This window comes from Balaenoptera borealis, assembly GCF_965194805.1.
Source record: "Balaenoptera borealis genome assembly, chromosome: 9".
NCBI lineage: Eukaryota > Metazoa > Chordata > Mammalia > Artiodactyla > Balaenopteridae > Balaenoptera > Balaenoptera borealis.
Window position 1 is genome coordinate 8,801,413 of NC_138873.1, and position 21,537 is coordinate 8,822,949.

The following is a 21,537-nucleotide window of genomic DNA, read 5'->3' on the forward strand; positions in this document are numbered from 1 at the left end:
CAAGCTCCATGGTAACAGGTCACATTAATATGCAGCACCATGAACCGAGGGTCATAGTGTTACCAGTGTTACGTGGGCAGTGAGATGGGGCAGTTAGAGCGAGAAGATCCTGCGATCCTGTGTAGGCTACTATCTGTTCATGAGATGTTACTGATTGTTCAGAACATTTTTTAAGAAGTGACAGAAGCAGGAATTCTGGGTAGACTGTTTAAGAATTAAGTGGTATGGTTTTTTCAAATTTGGTTTAAGTTTAGCTTCCGAAAAGCTCAAGAATATTGTATAATCACAAGCTCCCAAGCAAAGGCAGTTGCGATATATCTGGTTGAATTAGCCGAGTATACTTTTGCTATAATCTGGTTTTATGTGAAGCCATCACTTGAAGGGGGAAGAAGGGAGAGAGAAACGTTTGCTGGTCACGTGCTGCGCGTCAGGCGCGATACTAGGGTGGTGTGCGCGGCGGAACAGGACAGGTCCCGCCCCATGAGGCGAACACGCCAGTGAAGAGATGGGTGAAGACAAACAAAACAAGTAACGTGCTTGCTGGCAGAGAATTTAACAGCGCAGCCGTGCTGAGTGACAGATCCGGGGACGCAGATGAGAGGTGGGGTGGCCGATGGCTTCAGGTGGGTGGGTCAGGGGGCCTCATGGAGGAGGAGGCGTCCTCTGCTTGGGTGCCTTATGGGGGCGCTGGCTGGGGGGACGGGTCCCTTGGGGCCCGCACACCTCCCAGGGCTGCTCTGCGCAGCCGCAGGCAGGCTTAGCGCCTGGGGCGGTAGAACACCACATGTCCAAGTCCACGCCTTTACGTAGAAGACAGAAAAGGAGACCCGGAAGGTCGGTCGCGTCACCACACCGGGGGAGGGATTCCTGAGCTTGCGGGGAGGGCGGTCCCCTGGGCAAGCGCCCCACTGAGCCCCGGCCCGCTCCTCAGCCAGGCAGCTTCCACTCGGGGCCGTGATTTTGACTCTTGTGCTGTTCAGTGCTTGCCTGGGTGGCTCATGGGGCCGAGACAGCTGGCTCCCCTTTAGAATGGGCCTTTTGTTCCTGCCCCACGGGAGAGGCGGAAGGATGGAGACCTGCACGTGACAGCGGCGGGCCCTGCCCAGCCTGCGCAGAGGGCGGCCCCGAGGCTCCCGTGCTCCCCCGACAGCTCGCCAGGGCTTCCCTCCTCCTTCCCGCGTGTCCTTGGGGACTTGGGTTCACTTTCCTCACGCCTGGTTTCAGGTTTTAGGACATCGTTCTCTGCCGGTTAAGACGGCCTGCCCCAGGTCTCATCAGGAGGCCTGGGCTGGAGACGTGGATTTAGAAATCTCTAAATAAAAATTTCTAGTTTCTGTTTTTAACTTGAAGTCAGGAACTGGCCTCCTCCAAAGGCGGCACGAGGGATTCCTCCACCTCCCGCGAAGCCACGGATGCTCTCACTGTCTCTGGTGTCCGCAGGCCCTGTCTTCGGGCAACCGGATGCTGTGGGGAGTGTCACCTGCCGTTCTGACCCTTGATATTTTTTAAGTGACATTTTTCTGAAGAGGAGTTCGTGCTAATTATAGAGTTTCTTTACAAATACTTAGGAACTACAGTCAAGACCCATTTGGGTAGCATGGCTGTGCAGCCGTAACAAGAGATTATTTTCTCTTTGTGTAATAAGAGACAGGTGGGTAATAAAAATACCCGTTTCTCCCAGCTCCGCAGACACCTCCCTGGGAAACCCTATGACTTAATAACAAGTGTGTGAGACCCCAAGGAGAGCCCCCCCGAGGAGCTCCGTGGGCTCTCAGGCCTGACATTACTCTCTCCCGAGCATTTTTGGACAGGTGTATGGACTGAGGCACTAGGCAGGCCCTTCCTGGGCCTGTTGATCCGCTCGCCCGGCGTGTCCCCATAGGTTTCGGAAGTCGCCGTGGGACACGCAGCACTGCTGCTTGGTCTCAGCCCCGCTCTCCCTGTGCGGTGGTCGGCGTCTGGATGCTGAGGGCCCTGTGCCTCAGAAGAGAAAGGAAAGCAGGAAGAGGAAGCAGATGGGCCTTTTCCAGTAGCTTTTAGCAGGAGTTTCTAAACTATACTGCTCCTCTGTCGCCTCTGTTAATTACACGGGTAATCAGGAGCTAGGAAACAAGACCCTGTGTCATCCATGTCCCAGACTCGTGCGGTCACAAGCCACGAAGCTCTTGGATGCTGTGATTTTGTTCTTGTTTTTAAGAAGGCTTTCCAGTAGCAGTTTTGTAAGGCAGCCCGAAGTCTGAGTGAGCGTATTGTGTACCAGCCAGCTTTCATTGTGCCGGACGCCTTCCTAAGTCCTTGTGAACATTCTCTGATTTAATCCTCACAACAAGACCACTAACTGTATAGCTGAAGATGCTGAGGCTCAGAGTGATGGAGCGACTTGCCCAGTATCACGGGGTCAGATGCGACAGGGCTGCGTGAAGTGTCAGTCGCCAGCAGACAGTTGTTCCCTGGGCACATTGGTTTGGTCCTGGGAATGTAGAGATGAATGAATGTGGCCCAGCTCTCCGGCGAGCTGATCGTCTAGTGGCGGAGAGAGAGCGGAACAAGCCAGCGGGGTAAGGCACCAGCATCGCCGTGGCTGACCTCTCCATCAGGTGCAGGGGGCACAGAAGCGACAGCCACGGAGGAGGAGAGATCTCGTGGAAGTGCTGTGGCCTCGGGTGTGTGGGATTGGACATGACATGCCAAGTAGGAGGGACTGTGTGAGGACGTGCTCACGGTGTGAAAGAGTGCAGTTTCGGTGAACGAGGGGTGGGTCAGGGCCGGAAGGCCTTCACTTGCGCCAGGCCAGGGCGTTTGCACCTGGTCCTGGAGCTGATGGGCTGGCATCGAAGTTCCGCCAGTGACCCTAGCGGTGCGCTGGTAGCAGCGTGGGAGGCGAGAGGTTGAGGCGGAGGAGACGGAAGCTCCGTGAAGTAGGCGAAGCTGTGCTGTGCGGGCAGGAATCGGGGATGGACGGGGCTGTTAGCCTGAAGGCCGGTGGGACTGGGCCCGGGGCAGCGTTGTGGTCCACCCGTGGGGTTCAGTGCACACACTCGCTCTGCTTGTCCTGCAGAACGTGCGCCCCGTGGCACCAGGAACATCTCTTTGTCATTCGGGGTCAGTGGCTTTACCTTGAACCCTCTTTCTGGCCCCTACTCTCTGCTACGTTTGTCCTTTTCGAAGAGGTATCCAGACGTGGGTGAAGTCGGGTTTGGAAGAAGAAAGCCAAAGGAAAGCGTTCCCCTTGTCGCAATCTGCCCTGTTCTCTTCTGCAGGACTTCGTGTTCTATGCCCCCCGCCTGCGAATTAACAAGCGGATCCTGCAGCTGTGCATGGGGAACCACGAGCTGTACATGCGCCGCAGGAAGCCCGACACCATCGAGGTGCAGCAGATGAAGGCCCAGGCCCGCGAGGAGAAGCACCAGAAGCAGCTGGAGCGGTGAGCAGGGGTGGGCGGTGGCAGGAGGGCAGGTCGGGGCGTGGGGACAGGACAGCCGTGTCTGCGCTGCTCCCCGCAGAAGGGCTGGTGCATCACAGTCTGCGGGGCCGCGGCTCAGCCCTCGGAGCTGCCTCGCTGTGGGCAGGGCAGAGCCCGCGCCCGAGGTGGAGAGCCGTCAGGGCACCTGGGGTCCCTGCTGTCACCCGTGTCCTCTGCTGGACGGACGGGCCCGGGGCCTGGACGAGGCGCTGGGGACAGCCGGTAACCAGGATGCAGCTGCGCCTCGTGTGCCTGGGCTGGTGAGGGGCTGGTGAGGGGCTGGTGAGGGGCTGGCTCCAGGCAGGGCCGCCTGCTGGGGCGACCAGGCTGCTGTGGGGAGTCTGAGCGTCCGGTGCCGCCTCGGCCCCTCCTGGGAACAGGCAGCAGCTGGAAACCGAGAAGAAAAGGAGAGAAGCCGTGGAGAGAGAGAAAGAGCAGATGATGCGTGAGAAGGAGGAGCTGATGCTCAGGCTGCAGGACTACGAGGAGAAAACCAGGAAAGCGGAGAAAGGTGGGCGGGGCCTCCCGGTAGACGCCGTGCCGTTCCGGGTGCCGTTCCGGCGGGTTGTGATGGGAGGGCCGGACGGTCGGTGCACACGCCACCGGGAGCGAACCCTCTCCCAAGGATACACATCCCAGAAGAGACATGATAAAATGGTGGTTTGGATTAGAAAATAATTCTGTACTTTATTAACACCTGTGTGGGTTCTGTGCTGAATGCTTTATGTACAGTAATCCTTTGAACTGCCCCCAGTCCTGTGAGGTGAGGGCTGAATTATCCCCCGTTCCTGACGAGGATGTTCAGGTCCCGTGAGATAGAATGCTCGGCCTGCGGTCACCGGAGCTGTGCTGCTTCTCCCCCGCTATAAGCTGCAACCCGGGCGCGTTTCTGGGGAGAGCAGCACCACGAGGGTGCGGCCGGGCCCGGGCCGGGGGAGGGCGGTTTCACCACCGCGAGCGTTCCCTTCAGTGTCCCGGGGAGAAGAGGTCCCGGCACCGTGGAACTCGGTCCACCGCTTTGCAGCGTTGGTGTGTTCACGCTCGTGCCCCACCCGCTCCCCTCTGGGTGGGAATTCGGGGCAAGACTGCAGGGTCCCTGGCAGGAGCCTTGAGCAGCTCTGCTTCTGCGCTGTGTCCAGAGCTCTCGGACCAGATCCAGCGAGCACTAACGCTGGAGGAGGAGAGGAAGCGGGCGCAGGCGGAGTCCGAGCGCCTGGAGGCGGAGCGCCTGGCCGCGCTGCACGCCAAGGACGAGCTGGAGAGGCAGGCGGCCGACCAGATCAAGAGCCAGGAGCAGCTGGTAGGGGGCGCGGCCTCGCGGTGCTCAGTTACAGAGAGGCGGCCTCGGGCACTGAAAGAGGGACACCTGTCTTATAATAATTGGTATCGGGGCTGTAAGGTGACCTGCCTGAGGGTGTAGGGTGGCCCTTGGGGAGGGGCCCTGCGGTGGTTGGCCCTCGGGCGGCGGGCGGACACCGCTGGATGGGGACGCGGCGCCATGTACCAAAATACGTGACCCTTCGTTCGCGAGTGGCCTGCCGCAAGCGTCCCGGAAATCACCTCGGCTCCTGCTCCTTTCCCAGGCCACGGAGCTCGCCGAGTACACCGCCAAGATCGCCCTCCTGGAGGAGGCGCGGCGGCGCAAGGAGGACGAGGTGGAGGCGTGGCAGCTCCGGGTGAGCGCTGGCGAGGACGCGGTGGATCAGCTGGGGCACCGAGCGCCACTCGCTCACCGTGCTCTGGCCGCCCCCGTCGGGAACTAGCTTGGTGTGGGCTTACGCGGGTGCCCCCAGCGGCGGCCACGGTGCCTGCGCGGAGCCCTCCTGCCGCTCCCAGCGCCGGTCCTCGCGCGTGGCGCACGCGTGGGAAGACCTGGATCCTGGGGGTCTCCAGGCTCTGCCGGGCCGGCGGCCTCGCCTCTGAGGCTCGGTTTCCTTGCAGATCGAGACGAGCAGTATCCGACTTTTAAGGACCCCCAGGGCTTTAGTCCGTTTTCGCTGTAATAGAACTGCGTTCGTTCCGGCGTCGGGGCGCCTGTCTTCATCCGGGAGCCCCCTTGCGTACCGGGACTGCGCTGTGGGCCGGGTTCAGAGTGTAGACTAGGGCCAGGCCGTGGGGCTCCCCTCCCCAGCTCTTTCCACGCTTCCCCCTCCGCGGTGGTCCCATCTGGGGACGGCCGGCACCTCCCCCTCACGGGTCTTCACCCCCGCCCCATCCCCCAACTCTAGCTGTGTGCAGAACACTTCAGTCCTTAGGTTTTCGGAGAAAGTGCTCCTTATAAAGTATTAAATGAGAGGAACTGGTTACAAAAACAGGTACAAGCTAAGCATGTCTCGGGGTCAGGATGGTGACGAGGTGGGCGGAGTGAGTGTGCGGACCCCCAGGAGTTGTTGGAAGGACTACTGGGTGGCGGGTAAGAAGGGCTTGAGCTGGGGGCTGGCAGGCCGGGAGGGTCTTGATAGCAGCGGCCGCGCAGGGAAAGAACAAACCAAACACCTGAAGAGCATGCTGGCGTGCTCTTCAGTGGCTGGAGGGTTTGCTTCTTTAACAATTTTTTTTTCCAAAAGTATATGCAGTGAACATATACAGGGACTACAGACATAAAAAAGTTATAGTACTTAGAAAAATGTCAAGACCTGGCGTGACAGTTTCTCTTGGTGCCATGGGCACAGTTGATACCTGGTCAGGGGATCCGGGTCCCCAGACCTGGAAGAGGCTGCACAGACCAGGGCCACCTGGTCAGCCACATTCCTGGCCCCTCGGCTCTGTGCTGCTTCAGGCCACGCGCATCCAGCCCCCAGGAGAAGGGGGTGGGGGCGCGGGGGGGAGCGGAATCCTTCTCTTAGCACGGACCGTGGGCCTTCTTGTAGAGAAAAGGTGGCTCTTAAGAAAATGGTCCAAACACGAGGTTCCCCGTGAAAGGTTCTCAGCTGTCCATTTATCTGCTTTCAAAGGCCAGAGAAGCCCAGGATGACCTGGTAAAGACCAAGGAGGAGCTGCACCTGGTGATGACCACGCCCCCGCCGCCTCCGCCCCCAGTGTACGAGCCCGTTAACTACCACGTCCAGGAGAACCCGCAGGAGGAGGGCACGGAGTACACGGGCTACAGCGCCGAGCTGTCCAGTGAGGGCATCCTGGACGACCGCAACGAGGAGAAGCGCATCACCGAGGCCGAGAAGAACGAGCGCGTGCAGCGGCAGCTGAGGGTGAGCGCGATGCGGGCCGGGCCCCCTTTCCCCCCGGAGGGGCGGGCTCCGTGTGGGGCGTCGAGCTGACCCAGGCTGCTTCGCGTTGCAGACTCTGACCAGCGAGCTGTCCCAGGCCAGAGACGAGAACAAGCGGACCCACAACGACATCATCCACAACGAGAACATGAGGCAAGGCCGGGACAAGTACAAGACGCTGCGTCAGATCCGCCAGGGCAACACCAAGCAGCGCATCGACGAGTTCGAGGCCATGTGAAGGGCGCCGCCGCCCGGGCTCGGCGGAGCGAGGGCCGCTGGCCGACTCTAACGCGTAACTTGTATTGATCGTTCTCGAAACCTACAGCCCTCATCGTCCTCCAGGCCCTTTAAAAAGAGAGTAGTTATTTCAGTGGGAATGTTCTAGGGCTGGGAGTTTATTTTTCCCAACTGTATCATAGTGCCAAACAGGCCTGATTTTTATTTTTATTATTATGATTAAATCACTTCCTGTTTTATGCTTGGAGCAGGACTGAATCAATTAAGATGCCTGTAATGTCTGAATAACTAACTCCGTGCTGGCATGCGTGATACGAGATTCCATATAATAAAAACCACATCGTGGCTTATATTCTGTGCCGTACTTTTTTCTATTTGAAATTAGCTGAAATTGATTTCTTCTTGATTTCTATGAAGGATGCATCTTTGTATATTTGGTTTTTGAAGGGTGAAATTTTTGAAAAGTCTGAAGCACTCACACACTTGCCCACACAATTTCCTTCCTCCAGGCCTTCAGTTCAGTTGATGAAATCCTGTGATCATTCGATCACTCAGGATAAACAATGCAGGAGACTGTATTCTTGGATAGTAATTTTTTTTCTTTCTTTTTTTGCATAACAGTTAGAGGGCTACATTGTTGGACTTATACACCTAAATAATGATCAGCTGTAGAGTATAGTATTTATATGTAAGTGATAATGTGGGTTTGTAACATTAGTTTAAAAAAGGGAAAGTTTCATTCTGTATATTTTGTTACCTTTTACAGAATAATAAAAATTACATATTAAAAACCATGTAACCATAGCACTTAATCTGATGTGACCTGAGGGCAGTAATGAAGCTGATTAACTGCTATAATCTCATCTGGGAAAATGGCTTTTTACTTTCAGCGTTCCTTGTGCGTGTAATTGACTATGCGCAATTTGACTTTCCTGTCAGAGCTGCTTGTTTGGAAAAGGACTCGCAGGCTGTTCTGCTAATTCAGACTCCAGCCGTGAGGGCCCTCTTGACCCGGTCAGCATCTCAGTCCTTGCACAAGCAGAACCTGCTCCGACCCCCTTCCTCTCCCGGCCACGTCCTTGAAGAGGCGGCAGGTGTCCGCACGCACTCGGCGCCGCTTCTGCTCACTCGCGCTCACTCGCGTCCTACCTTTCCATGCTCTGCTCGGTCCTTTTCCTTTCAGATGTCCCGTGAGGATGAACCCAAGGCCTGCAGGCTGCGGTGGCAGGTGTCTCCGGGCAGGTGCTGCTGGAGCAGCCCTTCTCGGACTCGGCGCCCGCGCGGCCTGGCAGCCGCGTGGTGTGGGGCTGGGCCGCCCGCGGGTGACCTTAGCGCTGACCCACCGGAAACGGGCACCCCTCGGCACCCCGTGGGGATGGCTGACCTCCTCCAGAAACGGTTTTCCACAGCAGAATGGTAGGAATTGACTAGCCACCACATTCTTCTTTTCCATTTGAAACGCACATAACAAGGCCATAATTTTCGCTGTTTGATAAGCACAGGGAGACCGGGGTAACTGCTGAACATTTATTGAAATCAGGTCATTTTCCACATCTCTCAAAGCACAGATAACCAACCTGAGACTTAAACTAACGTAGCATCGATAATGGTTCCGTCTAAATACACACAGAGGAACGTGGAAGAACGTCTCAGCGGCAGGACGGCTGTAGACGGGGAGAGCTCACACTCCCCAGGGCCCTTCCCCACCCTCCACCCACCCCGTGCCCGCACGCCCAGCCCCGCAGCCGACCATCAGGCCCCGGCACCTGAAACCCCGCTGCGCCCGGAGCCTCCGGTCAGTGCAGGGCGAGGGTCATGTCTGTCCACAGGTTGGGGCTGGAAAGCACTTTCTGCCACTGGAGCTTTGATTGTGAGCACGAGTCTGCGCCGCCCGCTGGCTCTTCCTCTGTGTGCGAGCGAAGGGACAGATTAGTGATGGCGGCCAGGGGACACTCACCGTCCTTTCGCAGCTTTTTTAAAAAGGACCAGCAGCAAAGTATACTGTAACTTTTCACCAGAACTTAAGACCATATTAAAATGTGCCCCGCCAGTAAGGAGAGGAGTTCCTTAGAGGAAAGGGTGTCCTTTGGACAGTGTTCCTTTTAAAACAAACTGTAATTTAACAGCGAGTCTCGTTTCTCTTCAGTGGTCTCGGAGGCCCTGGGAAGGTGTGCAGGTGTTTTGGTTGTGACGGTGTTGGGGGGCCCTGCTGCCCCCCCGTGAAAAGCCAGCAGCACTCCTGCTGAGTGACACTGAAAAGCACCACCCTGTACTCCCTCTGTTAATGGAATGCTTTCTGAATTGCCATTTGTTTGGGTTAAGAAGATATTCTCCTTTAGGAAAATAATCCTTGTATGATTGACGGCCAGAAACAAAAGCAAATACTGTACCCAGCCCATTTTGAGACCTTGAATTTTTGTTTCTTTAGCAGATCTCAATCTCATTTAAATCGTTGAGATGCCTTGCTGTATTACCGCTCAGTTGTAAAGTAAAAGCTGGACTAAGTAATTTCCATTTATGATGGGTTAGGCAGTCACCTGCCATCATGGAAACACTTTTTCTTTTAATGGTATCCATGTAGGTAGGACAGTCACTAAGGATCACCGATGCAGCTTGGGCCTAATAAATATCTCAGACTTACTGGAACCAAGCCTGGCGCCTCCCAGCAAGCGGTCGTTCACGCCGAAGGTGGCCTGGTCCCAAACGGTTAATTCTAGGGTGGACTGCCTCAGCTGAGAAGGGGTGACCCCTTTGAAAACGAAGGAGTGCTTCCACTGGGGACAGGCTTGCTTCTTCAGGACGGGGGACTTCAGTCTCAACCTCTGCTGATCTGGCAGAGTGAGACAGCTGCACAAGGAAATAGATTCAAACCCTGTAAGCTCTGCCTGCCACACGGCCCCCTCTCTCTGTTGGTACTTGCTCTTCGGTGAGACTGAGTGCTCAGAAAAGTGCTAAACCCACTTGCAGAACAAAAATTGCGAGCAAGGAACAAGAATGGGAATTTTGAGATCTGGCTACGTGACCTCTCACTAGGATGTTCCAAATTTCTCTTAGAGCTGAATTCTGTTCCACGTACTCTATTACGGGAACTTTGGGATTCTAGGCCACGTGGCCCTTGTCTTAATCCGCCTCCTTGGTATGACGACCACCAGGCGACAACGAGGCTCCTTAGACCTGCTACCCAGGGACCAGGACCCTGCACCCACGTTGTCTCCTTTAACCCTGTTCTCAGGAAAATAAACGCAGAAGGGCTAAGTCACTTGCTCAAGGCCGTACAGATAAGTGGAGGGAAGGCTTAGGAGATGAACTCAGTTCTGTGTGGATGAGGTAAGCCATCATTTTTCCATTATGTCACTGACTGGGGATTCAGCAATTCTATATACTTATTCATGGTGTTTGCTTTACTTTTGGAGACACCATTACACCTGAAGTGAATAAGAACGAAGCACGAAGTCATCCGTCTCACTGTTAATCCAAGAGGAGATGGTTAAGCTAAAGAAATATTTACCAACCACACTGCTTTCCCCTTGCCCCACTCAGTCCCTAGGGCTGATGTACTGATGTCACAAGGACTGATAAGATTGGGGTTTAGTTTAAAATGTGGTATTCCAAAGCCAGCCTCAGCACTCCCAAGTCCCATGAATTCTTGGAAACTCGTCTTTAACACGCATTATGTCGGATTTTCATAGGAAAGCTAAAATAAGGTTAAAATGGCTGACACTTTTTGGTGTTCCCTTACAGGGACTATGCCATATGTGTAACAGATCATCAATAAATCATATTTGATTAAATGTAATACTTACCCCTTAACAAATGAGTTTAAGGTACCATCTGAGCGCACAGGTAAATTCTTGGCTCCCAGCACTACCAAACAGAGCTGACCGTTATGTGACGGCTGATCTCCCGTCCCTGGAAGGAAAGCTGGCATTTACCGTCAGCACTACTGCGGCACGCGATGGCACCACCCCAAACCGGCAGCCTAACCCGAGGGTGGGTTACAGCCCTCGGATCCCGAGCGCGCACGAGCAGAGCACGCCCACCGCGAGCGCACACGCCGCCCCGCTGCGCGGTCAGTACGGCGGCAGCAGGGAAGGACTTAAAGTCCCGGGAGCCGGAAGCTGCCGAGAGTAACGAGGGACCAAGGAGAGGCGGAGGCAGGAGCGTGAGCCAGCTGTGGCCAGTGGGCTGGGGAGGAGACCCCTGATAGAGGGGCTGCCGCGGACCACAGGGACCGTGCTGCTGGCCTGCTGGGGGCCCTGTGAGCCCGGCAGCAGAACTCCCTCTTCTGTCAGAGAGGAAGCCACGAATCACGTCGTGGAAGTGCTCCTCCCCCGTCTTCACTCTCCACCCTCGTCTCTTCCACGTGCCCCACGTTGTGAGTCAGTGACGCCTCCTGAAGCTCCTCGAGGACCTTGATCCTGCCGTGCCGCCGCTGCTCCCGTGGCCCAGGAGCAGGGAGCTGGCCACCCGGAGCCTTGCAGGCGCCTGAACCTGGAGGTGGGGACGAGCTCCCGGCCGTCACGCAGGCGGTCAGTCTGCGAGGGGGGCCCAGCGGGACTGTTTCCCCAGGCAGGCCAGGCGAGCCGGCCCCCTGGGAGGAAAGCCTCGGGGCAGGTGTCCTAGGAGCCCGTGAAGCAGGCACCACGGGCCTGGCTTTGGTCGCTCGTTTCCCTTCTGAGCCGAGGCTTCCAGAAAACCCGCCTCCCAGGCTGGGCTTCGCGGGTTGGGTGGGAGTTACTGGGCCACGTGGGATCGGGGGTGGCGGGAGGAAACGCTGGGAAACTGCCCAGGCTCTGGGGACAGTGACAGACAAACGTTTGCGGGGCTGGCGGCCACCCACCTTCTTGAGCCTCCTGGAGCTTTCTGGGCCCTGCAGGGAGGACCAGTTTGGCCCGGACTACAAGCTCTCCGTTTTTCGTGGGAACGCTGTCTTCGTCTTTCTCTGCCTGTGGGAAGAGCGGGATTCCCCAGACCCAGAATCTCCTGGGCTTCTCTCACTGCCTCAGCTCTGTCCATAAGTGTCCCCTTCCAACCTCCCCCTGCCAAGCCTCTGCGGGCCTGGGGGAGCCCCAGGTGGTGTGGGCACACCTGTGGCAGGGCTGGGCTTCCTTCCGTTTGGGGACGTTTCACTCCTACCCTCACCAACCCCAGCTCTGCCACCCTGGCAGACGCAGCCCACCAGAGGCAGTTGAGCCGAGGACGCAGAGGGGCTGCAAGGCCCTGGCACGTCCCCACGGGATGGCCTTAAGAAAGCCCGGACACACCCGAAGCTGAAAAAGTAAAACAAAACAAGCCCACATCGATTCCACCCAGGTTAGTAAAGGTTCGAGCTACCCGTCCGTGCCAGGGGCTGCGGCAGGCCCGGGAAACCGCGGGGTCCGGGGCTCCCCCGTCTGCTGCGTCGGCCCCGCCCACCCCAGAACCCACACTGAGGACCCAGGCGGCTTCTCTGGTCGCGAGTGATTTCTGCCAGAAAGTGAGCGAAGGAGGGGCTTGGAGAGGGTGACGGTGACCCCATCAACATTTCACCCAGCGGGGTGAGGGTGGGACGCTGGGAAGCGTCTAGATTCGTCCGGTGCCACCGGCAGGGAGGAGCAGCCTCCACCCTCAGCATCCCCATGGTCCCCTCCTGTCAGGGCCGAGGGCGCGGGCCCGTGAGTGGACCCCCCGCCCCGATCCAGCGTGGGCTGTCACTACCTAGTAGCTGGGATTAGGAGGGACACCTTTCAGTCTGGTGATTTCTGTTCCTCGCCTGCTTATCAAAACTTGACCAGCCTTGGTGGCAGCCTGCCTTGACCCGAGTAAGGGATCCTGGGGGGAGAAGGCGGGAAGGGCCCCTCGAGCGCAGGGGAGACCACATCTGGCAGGGAAAATCAGGAAAGCCTTCATGGAGGAGGTGGGATTTAAGGACCGTCTTGGGCAGACCTTAGACTGCAGAAAGCATTCCAAGCGGATATTCCCAAGTGGAGTTCTGAAGACGGGCTCAGGTTCTGAGAAGAGGAAGCGCAGGGCACCGGAGGGTGAGTGTGCGGGCTCGCAGACCCCACAGAGAAAAGAGACAGGAGGCCCCGGGCTTAACCCTGTAGAAACCAGAGATGCTTCTCAGGAGGGCCATCGTGAATCAGAGCCTCCCTGGCTTGGGAGAGGAAAACAGGGGTAAAATGGCACCGGGGACCCTCGTAAAGACTCAGCCTCCCTGCCAGGCTTTCACTGGTGGGACTGCACATCCTGCTACCATTTCTTAGGAGGTGGCAGAGCCCACGTTTTCTGCCCCTTTACGATCTCACATCTTGGATCTTGGCACAGAAATGCACAAAGCAGCCGCCCCAAGAAACGCTACCCTTTCTCCTCAGCCTCTCCCTCTCACCTGCGTGGCCACCAGCCAGCTCTGCTCTCCCAGCCTATCCGACACGGAACCCCTGGCCCTGCCTTCCTGGGGGCACTGGGTCCAGTCATTCTCACCTGTTACTGTTTGGGGAACACTGCTTGGTTGGGAGTGAAGACAACAATACACGAGAGCCTGCAGTCTGAGGCGGGTCCCACCAGCAGGGCAGCCTGCTGGCCCCAGGTGTAGGCTTTGGCCCAAGAAGGTCAAGACCTCCTCCGCTGGCAATAAGTGACCCTGAATTCTGGGAAGCGTGTGGACCCACCAGGCCGGATCCACGCTGATGTTTGGGCCACACTGAGGGTGGGACTATTCGGGACCTTGAACAAACCTGAGCAGGTAAGAGTCCCTCAGCCCAACCCCCGCCGGCCCCACACCCCCGGGGCCCCGGCCGTGAGCCTCTGCTCCCCGGAAGCTCCTACTGCAGAGTCACAGGCTGGCAGGTGTGCACTGGGTCCTGGGTCCCAGGCTCCCCAGGTGGGTTTTCTCTCCTTGGATCCCCTCTGAAAAGTGGGTTTGGTTCTCGCGTGGGATGGTGGTAGGGGCTGCCCAGTCCCAAAGCAGACATGACCTTGGCCTGGAGTGGATACCAGCGGGCAGACTGGGTCGTGCGGTCCTCGAAGTCCCACGTGGCCAGAGGGATGACCACTTCTCCAAGAAACACCCTCCGGGCGAGCGTGCCCAGGTGCCACACAGACACCCGCAGCTGCCGGGTGGCCAGCTCGGTAGGCTCCACCTGGTACTGCGGAGGGGGAACAGACAGTCAACCTGGGCACCTGAGCCCGCAGCTCCCAGGCCCGCAGCTCCCAGACTGACCACAGCACCCGGGCCACAGCACCCAGGACCACGGCTCTGGGCCACAGCACCCAGGCCACAGCTCCCAGACTGATAGCACTCAGGCCACAGCACCCAGGACCACGGCCCTGGGCCACGGCAAGCAGGCCACAGCTCCCAGACTGATAGCACTCAGGCCACAGCACCCAGGACCACGGCCCCGGGCCACAGCACCCAGGCCACAGCTCCCAGACTGATAGCACTCAGGCCACAGCACTCAGGACCACGGCCCCAGGCCACAGCAAGCAGGCCACAGCTCCCAGACTGACAGCACCCAGGCCACGGCACCCAGGCCCACGGCCCCGGGCCACGGCAAGCAGGCCACAGCTCCCAGACTGACAGCACCCAGGCCACGGCACCCAGGCCCATGGCCCCGGGCCACGGCAAGCAGGCCACAGCTCCCAGACTGACAGCACCCAGATGAATTTTAGTCTGTTCCCCTCAATTCCATGGCCCATTTCCAACTCTGCCCCTTGTTCCATACTCTATCTTTAAACTCTAAATTCATCTAGTTATTTCCTTCATGGCTACATGCCCCATCAGTCCAGTCCAGGCCAACAGGGCACCGTGCTGTGCCTGCTCCCTCTCAGAACGAGCTCCTCCGGGCAGGGAAGCTGACCGTCCCCGCAGGCCCGCCCTCCCTGGGGCAGCTGCAGCGCCTCCGCCCCCTCGGCACGCCCCTCCCCTCCCTGGCAGATGCAGGCCTGCTTCTCTTCGGGTCCTGACTCCTTCCTTCGGTTGACTGAGTCTGCGTTTTAAAATTAGACCTAGAGGCTTCCCTGGGGGTGCAGTGGTTAAGAACCCTCCTGCCAATGCAGGGGACACGGGTTCGAGCCCTGGTCCAGGAAGATCCCACATGCCACAGAGCAACTAAGCCCGTGCGCCACAACTACTGAGCCTGCGCTCTAGAGCCCGGGAGCCACAACTACTGAGCCTGCGCACCTAGAGCCCGTGCTCCGCAACAAGAGAAGCCACCGCAATGAGAAGCCCATGCACTGCAATGAAGAGTAGGCCCCGCTCGCTGCAACTAGAGAAAGCCCACACACAGCAACAAAGACCCAATACAGCCAAAAATAATAAACAAAATTAATTTTAAAAAATTTAAAAATAACATAAAAAATTAAAAATTTAAAAATAACATAACATAACATAAAATAATATAACATAAAGGAAAATAAGACCTATTTTCCATTGCCTGTTAGGTCCACAAGGCCGTGCCAGCAGACCCTGGATTGCGAGCTTCCACGGGGTACCAAGTGTAACCGATGCCAGAGAACAAGGATAAGGCAACAGCCAACGACACCCAGATCTGGTGTCTTGTTTCATCCCTCCCAGGCCCCCCACTGAGTGGCCTTCAAGGGGAGTGCCAGCACCCCTTGGAGTGCAGAAAGCCTCCCCAAGGAGTGTTCTACTTAGAAAACTTGGAGGATCAGTTTCTAGATCCTCAACTTTCACATGCACTTTTCTCAAAACTGGTGAAGATAGTTCTCACACCTGGAATCTTACTCCTGTGCCCTGCCCCAGCGGTGCAACCTCAGGGGGAATTTGAAATACTGATTTCTGCCAAACTGTTAATGATTGCTCAGCTTCTTCATCGTCCCACCTTTTCCATCTTATACATATCTCTATGAAGGCTAAGCCTGGGTCTGTGTTCTACATTTAGAATGAAGACACTGATTCTTTTCAATGCATCTGGAAAGTTTTTCAGGATAACCAAAATATTCACAATATACTAGATAAAACCAATGGATAAAAAATTGTAGGTGATTTCTTTGAGATTCTGGGTGCATTTTAAATAAGGTAGTTAAAACTTTAAAAATCGAAGTATATAATGAAGTATTTAAAATACAGTCAATCCTCATCTTTGTCTCGTTTCATAAAACAGGAAATATTTGTCTGCCTCTGTCTCTGTTTAGTATGAAATACCTTAAACCTGTGGTGAGTAATTTTATATATCAGCTTACACCTTTGAGAGGGTACAGAGCTTTTCAAAATTCTGTTAGCAGGTACAGAGCTTTTCAAAATTCTGTTAGCAGGTACATGAGCAAAACCACATGAAGACTAGTGTCCAGTAATTCGCTACCAGAGTGTCCCAGACGAGCAGCCCCTTAGGCCCTGCCCACACTTGCTAAATCACAATCTGCTTTAACAAAAATCCCTTGGGGAGTCCTTATGACATAAATTTTGTGAAGGACTGCTAGTCCATCATGGGTCACAGCTGTACTTTCAAGTACTCTCTAAGCCTCAGTCTCCCTACAGCTAAATGAGGATTCCAACACCTGGCTCAGAGGTCATATAAAGTACTTGGCCACGGCAGGCGCATGGAAAACAATGGCTATTTTCATGTCTCGAACGGGACTCTTGTGCCAGCTACCCAGATGGCCCCTGGTTGGGAGTTCACAAATTCTCCTATTTGCCAAGGAAGGCAAACAAAAGTCCTCCCCCTTCTCAGGCTTGACACATGGGATTCCCGGGCTACCCAGCCTTGAGTGGGTACATCTCTGTGCATCTGGACTATTCTTCCACCTCTAACACCTACCTGCCATCTGCACTCACCAGACATCACCTCCAATTTTCCATCCTGAATCCCAGCAGGAGGCACTCCCTCCCTGATCTCTGCCCTAAACCACAAGTCACATTTCTTAGCACCAAAGAAAATGAAAACCCAAACAATTCCTCTAGACCTTTTTTTTCATAAAATAAGAAGAAATCTAGGTATACCAGATATTATCTTCATAAAAGTACTTCTTCATCATAATAACTCAGCAGTTTCATTTACAGGGTCCCTTGCTCGAGGATACCTCTCTGATAGGCATAAAAATTCAACAGGACAAACCAATTTTAGAAACTGAGAGGCAGGCAGTTTCATTTTTACCATTTTCTCGCAAATCATTAATCAAAGGCCATTCTCAAGTCCAGCAGACTCTGCACTTTTTCTGTACAAAGGCTGATATTTATTTTCTACCACTTGCCACTGATTGACAGAGCCCTGCAGAAATGTCTAAGTGTCTGCACTTACATTTAACTGACTCAAGAGTTTAGAGGAACCATCCGCTGGACTCTGGCCCCAGGGGCCCATCCCGGGATGGGGAGACTCAGCACATGAATATTTGTCCAGCAAGTACCTTCAAGGTCTCCTGAAAGGTCGGCTCCACCGTGTTCTTTTGGACTCCAGTCTTGCGTTTTCCCTGGGAGGATCTGTCAGGCAGCAGATAGGTCTTTACATACCTAGTGGCGAAACACAGACAGGACAGGGTGAAAAGCTCAGCGTCGGGGGCGGACAAAGGGTTCAGGAGGAGAATCACACGTCAGCGTTTTCTTTACCCTGCTTCCCGCTGCATTTGGGGTTGACAGAAAGGGCTTAGCGGCCGCCACTGACAGTGAACAATGACACTGCTGGGTGCACAGCCCCTGGCTTACACAGTCCCTGGCTGTAAGCCTCGGGAATGTTCCTGGGGGTGTGAAGCTCCCCTGCTTTCCCCTCACGCCCTACTCCTGGAATCTGGATCGCTCACCACACTCCATCACCTGTCACTGGGTGACGACCAGGGAACCAGAGGCTCCCAGGGCTCTGTGGGTGGCAGATTTCTAACCCACCTGGACGCCGAGGCTGTGTGCCAGCTTGTCCTCCCTCCACGTACCTCTTCTCCCCAACCCGCAAGAAAAAAAAGTTGAAATGGAAAGTGAATGCCTCACACTTTGGTTTTCCCTGTGTGGCCTCAGACACTGCGTCCTGCCTGCTGAGGACCAGTGTTCCCGAGCCCTCCCCCTGGGTCTGGAGGCCACGCCAGCCGAGGACACCTGACCAAGGCCAGCCCCGCACTGCCCCCTGCCCACTCCATGAAGCTCCGTCCCAGGCCCATCCCTCCACTCAGGTCCCAAGACTGCCCTCCTGGCTCTTCCAGCAGCTTTATTGATGCAGTGACACCACTTGCCCAGGTCCTATACCTACAGGCTAGAAACAGGCTCAACTTTCTCAAAGCAATGAAGAGCAGGAACCCTCCCTCGACCTGGGTTTCCCCTGGAGCCCCAGTCTCAGGCCTCTTCCCCGCTTTCAGCAAACGTCTTAGAAAAGTACTCAAGGCTCATTGTCACCAATACCTCATTGTTCATTGACTCTGAAATTGTTGACCATTACGAGACCTCACACATGTAAAACAGGAGATATAAAATATACCTGTAGAGCTTAAAGCATTACAATAAAATACACGCCCGTGTATCTAGTCGTTACGTCCTCTATTTCCTTTCTTATCCTCTGTCTGGATGTCCTATCCGTTACTGAGAGTGGAGTATTGACATTTCCAACTATTATTGTAGAACTATTTCTCCCTTCAATTCCGTCAGTTTTTGCTTCTTGTATCTTGATGGTCTGTTATTAGGTACACAGACATTTGTAATTGTTGTATCATCTTGCTGTATTGAACCTATTATTAATACAGAATGTCCTTTATCTTTTGTAAGCTTTTTTGACTTAAAGCCTATTTTGCCTGATACTGGTACAGCCACCTTGCTCACTCTTGGTGACCATCTGCATGGAATATCTTCCATTTGTGTCTCTGGATCTCAAGTGAGTCTCTTGTAGATGGCATATAGTTGGATCTCATGTTTTTATCCATTCTGCCAATTTCTGTCTTTTGACTGGAGAGTCAAATTCATTTGTATTCAAATTAACTACTGATAAGAAGTACTTACTTCTGTCATTTGCTGTTTCTTTTGCCTTATAGCTTTTCTGTCCCTCACTTTCTACCTTACTGTATTCTTTTGTGTTTAGTTGATTTTCTGTGGTGAAATATTTAAATTCCTTTCTCATCTGTTTGTTTTGGTTTGGTTTTTGTTCTATAGCTCTTTTCCCTGTGGCTACCAAGGGGATTACATTTAATATTCTAAAGTTATAAACTCTAATTTGAATTTATACCATCTTAGCCTCAGTAACATACAAGAACTCTACTCCTTCTCAGCTCCATCCTCACCTCTTTCCACTGCTGATGTCACAAAAATACATCTGTATATATGTGTGACCAAAAACACAAAGTAAGAATTCTTTTAAATGCATTAGTCTCTTAAATTATGTCGAAAACAAAGTGTGGAGTTACAAACCGACAATAAGAGACCAATAATCTTTTAAAATGTCCTAAGTCATATAAAAAAAAGTGGAATTACTTACCACTGTTACAATAATACTTGCTTTTATAATTGCTAGTGTATTTGCCTTTATTGAGATCTTTATTTTTTCACGTCTTAAGTTACCGTCTAGTGTCATTTCATACACTCTGTCACCTTTTGTTTAGCTGAGGATGTTGTAATTTCTCCCTCACTTTTGAAGAACAGTTGTGCTGTATTTTTTTGTTTGTTTGTTTTTCCTTTTAGCACCTTGAATATATTGACTCACTGCCTTCTGGCCTCTAAAGTTTCTGATGGGAAATCTGCTGATAATCTTATTGAGGATCCCTAGTACATGACGATTCACTTTCTTGCTGCTTTCGAGATTCTTTGTCTTTGTCTTTCAAATGTTGGTTTATAACGTGTCTCAGTGTGGGTGTCTTTGAGTTCATCATACTTGGAGTTCAAAGAGCTTCTTTGATGTTTATATTCACGTCTTCACCAAATTGGGGTAGTTTTCAGCCATTATTTCTTCGAGTATTCTCTCTGCCCCTTGCTGTCTCTCTTCTCCTTCTGGGACATATGTTGCGTATGTTGGTCCACTTAATGGTGTCCAGAAGGTCCTTTAGGTTCTGTTTGCTTTTCTTTAATCTTTTTTCTTTCTGTTCCTCAGACTCAGTAATTTCCATCATCCTGTCTTCAAGTTCACCTATTTTCTTTTTTTAAATTTATTTATTTTATTTATTTATTTTTGGCTGCGTTGGTCTTCGTTGCTGTGCGTGGGCTCTTCTCTAGTTGCGGTGAGTGGGGGCTACTCTTCGTTGTGGTGCGAGGGCTTCTCATTGTGGTGGCTTCTCTTGTTGTGGAGCATGGGCTCTAGGTGCACGGGCTTCAGTAGTTGTGGTTCGCGGGCTCTAGAGCACAGGCTCAGTAGTTGTGGCACAGGGGCTTAGTTGCTCCGTGGCATGTGGGATCTTCCCAGACCAGGGCTTGAACCCATGTCCCCTGCATTGGCAGGTGGATTCTTAACCACTGTGCCACCAGGGAAGCCCACCTATTCTTTCTTTTACCTGCTCATACCTACCTTTGAATCCCTCCAGTAAATATTTTGTTGTTGTTTAAGGTTTTCTATCTCTTTATTGATATTTCTGTTTTGTTCATACATCATTTTCTTGACTTTCTCCACATCTTTCATTAGTTCTTTGAGCATCCTTAAAACAGTTGTTTTAAAGTCTTTGTCTAGTAAACCTACCATCAGATCTCTTTCAGGGACAGTTTCTGTTGATTTATTTTTTCCCTTTGAATGAGCCATACTTTCCTGTTTCTTTATATGCCTTGTGATTTTTTTGTTGAACACTGGACATGTGTCTAATAATATGTTAACTCCGGAAATCAGATTCTCCCCCTTCCCCAGGGTTTGCTGTTTTTTGTTATTGGTTTTTTAATTGGGTTTTTCATAAATTTATTGATGCAGACTGTCTCTGTGCCAAGGATCAGCCTGAAGTGTAAAATTAAGATATTCTCAGATCTTTTCTGAATCTGAACCTTTCCCTGGGCATGTGTGGTCACTTTTAAATTTTCCTTGTATATACAGTTACTCTTCAATGTCCTGGTCTTTAGTATCTGGTTCCCAAGAAGGGGAAAAAGAGAAAAATGAAGAGGGGAGACAAATAAGGGCACTGGCCCTTTAAATACTTTGTAAATCACTTCAGCCCAAGGAGGAGGGGATTGCAACAATGGGGGGAGGTGGAACAACAACGGCTGCCTGTCTTTTATTTTTGGTACCTCTGTGATCAGAGCCAGCAATCAGAGAACAGGTCCCTGATATTTGGAGGACAGGATCCTTTGCCCACTCTGGCTCCTACAAGCTGTGTTCAAGCTGCGTTCAAGCTGCTCTAGGAACATATGCACAGCTGCCCGCCAAGGGGTTGGGCATAGGGTGGATGGGTAGCTAATACTGCGCTAAGAGCTGGAATTGACTGACATTAATCTCAATTTACCATCCAAGACTCTCCCTGGAAGTCAAAAGCCTTCAAAAGACTCCAGAATTCCAAAACAGTTCCATCAGACAGATTCTGCCAGTGCAGTTGTCTACAGGGGGAGATGGATTCCTGAGGCCTCCTACTCTGCCATCTTTCAGAATCCTCTCTTGACCATGTGTTTCCTTTACAAAGTATTGAGTTTTGTTCTAGCAGGCATTTCACTTACTGGAAACTCAGTTTGATCCTATCAAGGATTGATTTTGCTTAGTTAGGGTGGGTTAGAGAAGCCCTACTACTAAGCTTTTCTTTTCT

At 53.4% G+C, this 21,537-nt stretch overlaps 3 protein-coding genes across 9 annotated transcripts in view; 2 read left to right on the forward strand and 1 right to left on the reverse strand.

Moving 5' to 3' along the window:
* EZR (ezrin) overlaps positions 1-7,718 on the forward strand; it is a 50,000-nt gene extending 42,282 nt beyond the window's left edge. For all 5 annotated transcript variants that reach the window (XM_082404561.1, XM_082404557.1, XM_082404559.1 and 2 more), the window contains exons 9-14: positions 3,261-3,424; positions 3,844-3,974; positions 4,603-4,763; positions 5,047-5,139; positions 6,418-6,669; positions 6,761-7,718. In XM_082404561.1, the coding sequence (XP_082260687.1) occupies positions 3,261-3,424; positions 3,844-3,974; positions 4,603-4,763; positions 5,047-5,139; positions 6,418-6,669; positions 6,761-6,925 (966 nt within the window). In that variant the 3' untranslated portion in view covers positions 6,926-7,718. The remainder of the gene's footprint in view (positions 1-3,260; positions 3,425-3,843; positions 3,975-4,602; positions 4,764-5,046; positions 5,140-6,417; positions 6,670-6,760) is intronic.
* A 41-nt stretch (positions 7,719-7,759) lies between these two features.
* LOC309634491 (uncharacterized protein) lies at positions 7,760-9,575 on the forward strand (the record flags this gene model as incomplete). Its single annotated transcript, XM_082404672.1, has 2 exons — positions 7,760-8,340; positions 9,506-9,575. 2 exons carry the CDS (start codon positions 7,760-7,762, stop codon positions 9,507-9,509), a joined length of 585 nt encoding a protein of 194 aa, XP_082260798.1. The 3' UTR covers positions 9,510-9,575.
* SYTL3 (synaptotagmin like 3) overlaps positions 8,438-21,537 on the reverse strand; it is a 97,116-nt gene continuing 84,016 nt past the window's right edge. For all 3 annotated transcript variants that reach the window (XM_082404549.1, XM_082404548.1, XM_082404550.1), the window contains 6 exons: positions 17,269-17,371; positions 13,881-14,051; positions 11,765-11,870; positions 10,728-10,833; positions 9,566-9,771; positions 8,438-8,830 (listed from right to left, as the gene is read on the reverse strand). In XM_082404549.1, coding sequence (XP_082260675.1) covers positions 8,721-8,830; positions 9,566-9,771; positions 10,728-10,833; positions 11,765-11,870; positions 13,881-14,051; positions 17,269-17,371 — 802 coding nt within the window. In that variant the 3' untranslated portion in view covers positions 8,438-8,720. The remainder of the gene's footprint in view (positions 8,831-9,565; positions 9,772-10,727; positions 10,834-11,764; positions 11,871-13,880; positions 14,052-17,268; positions 17,372-21,537) is intronic.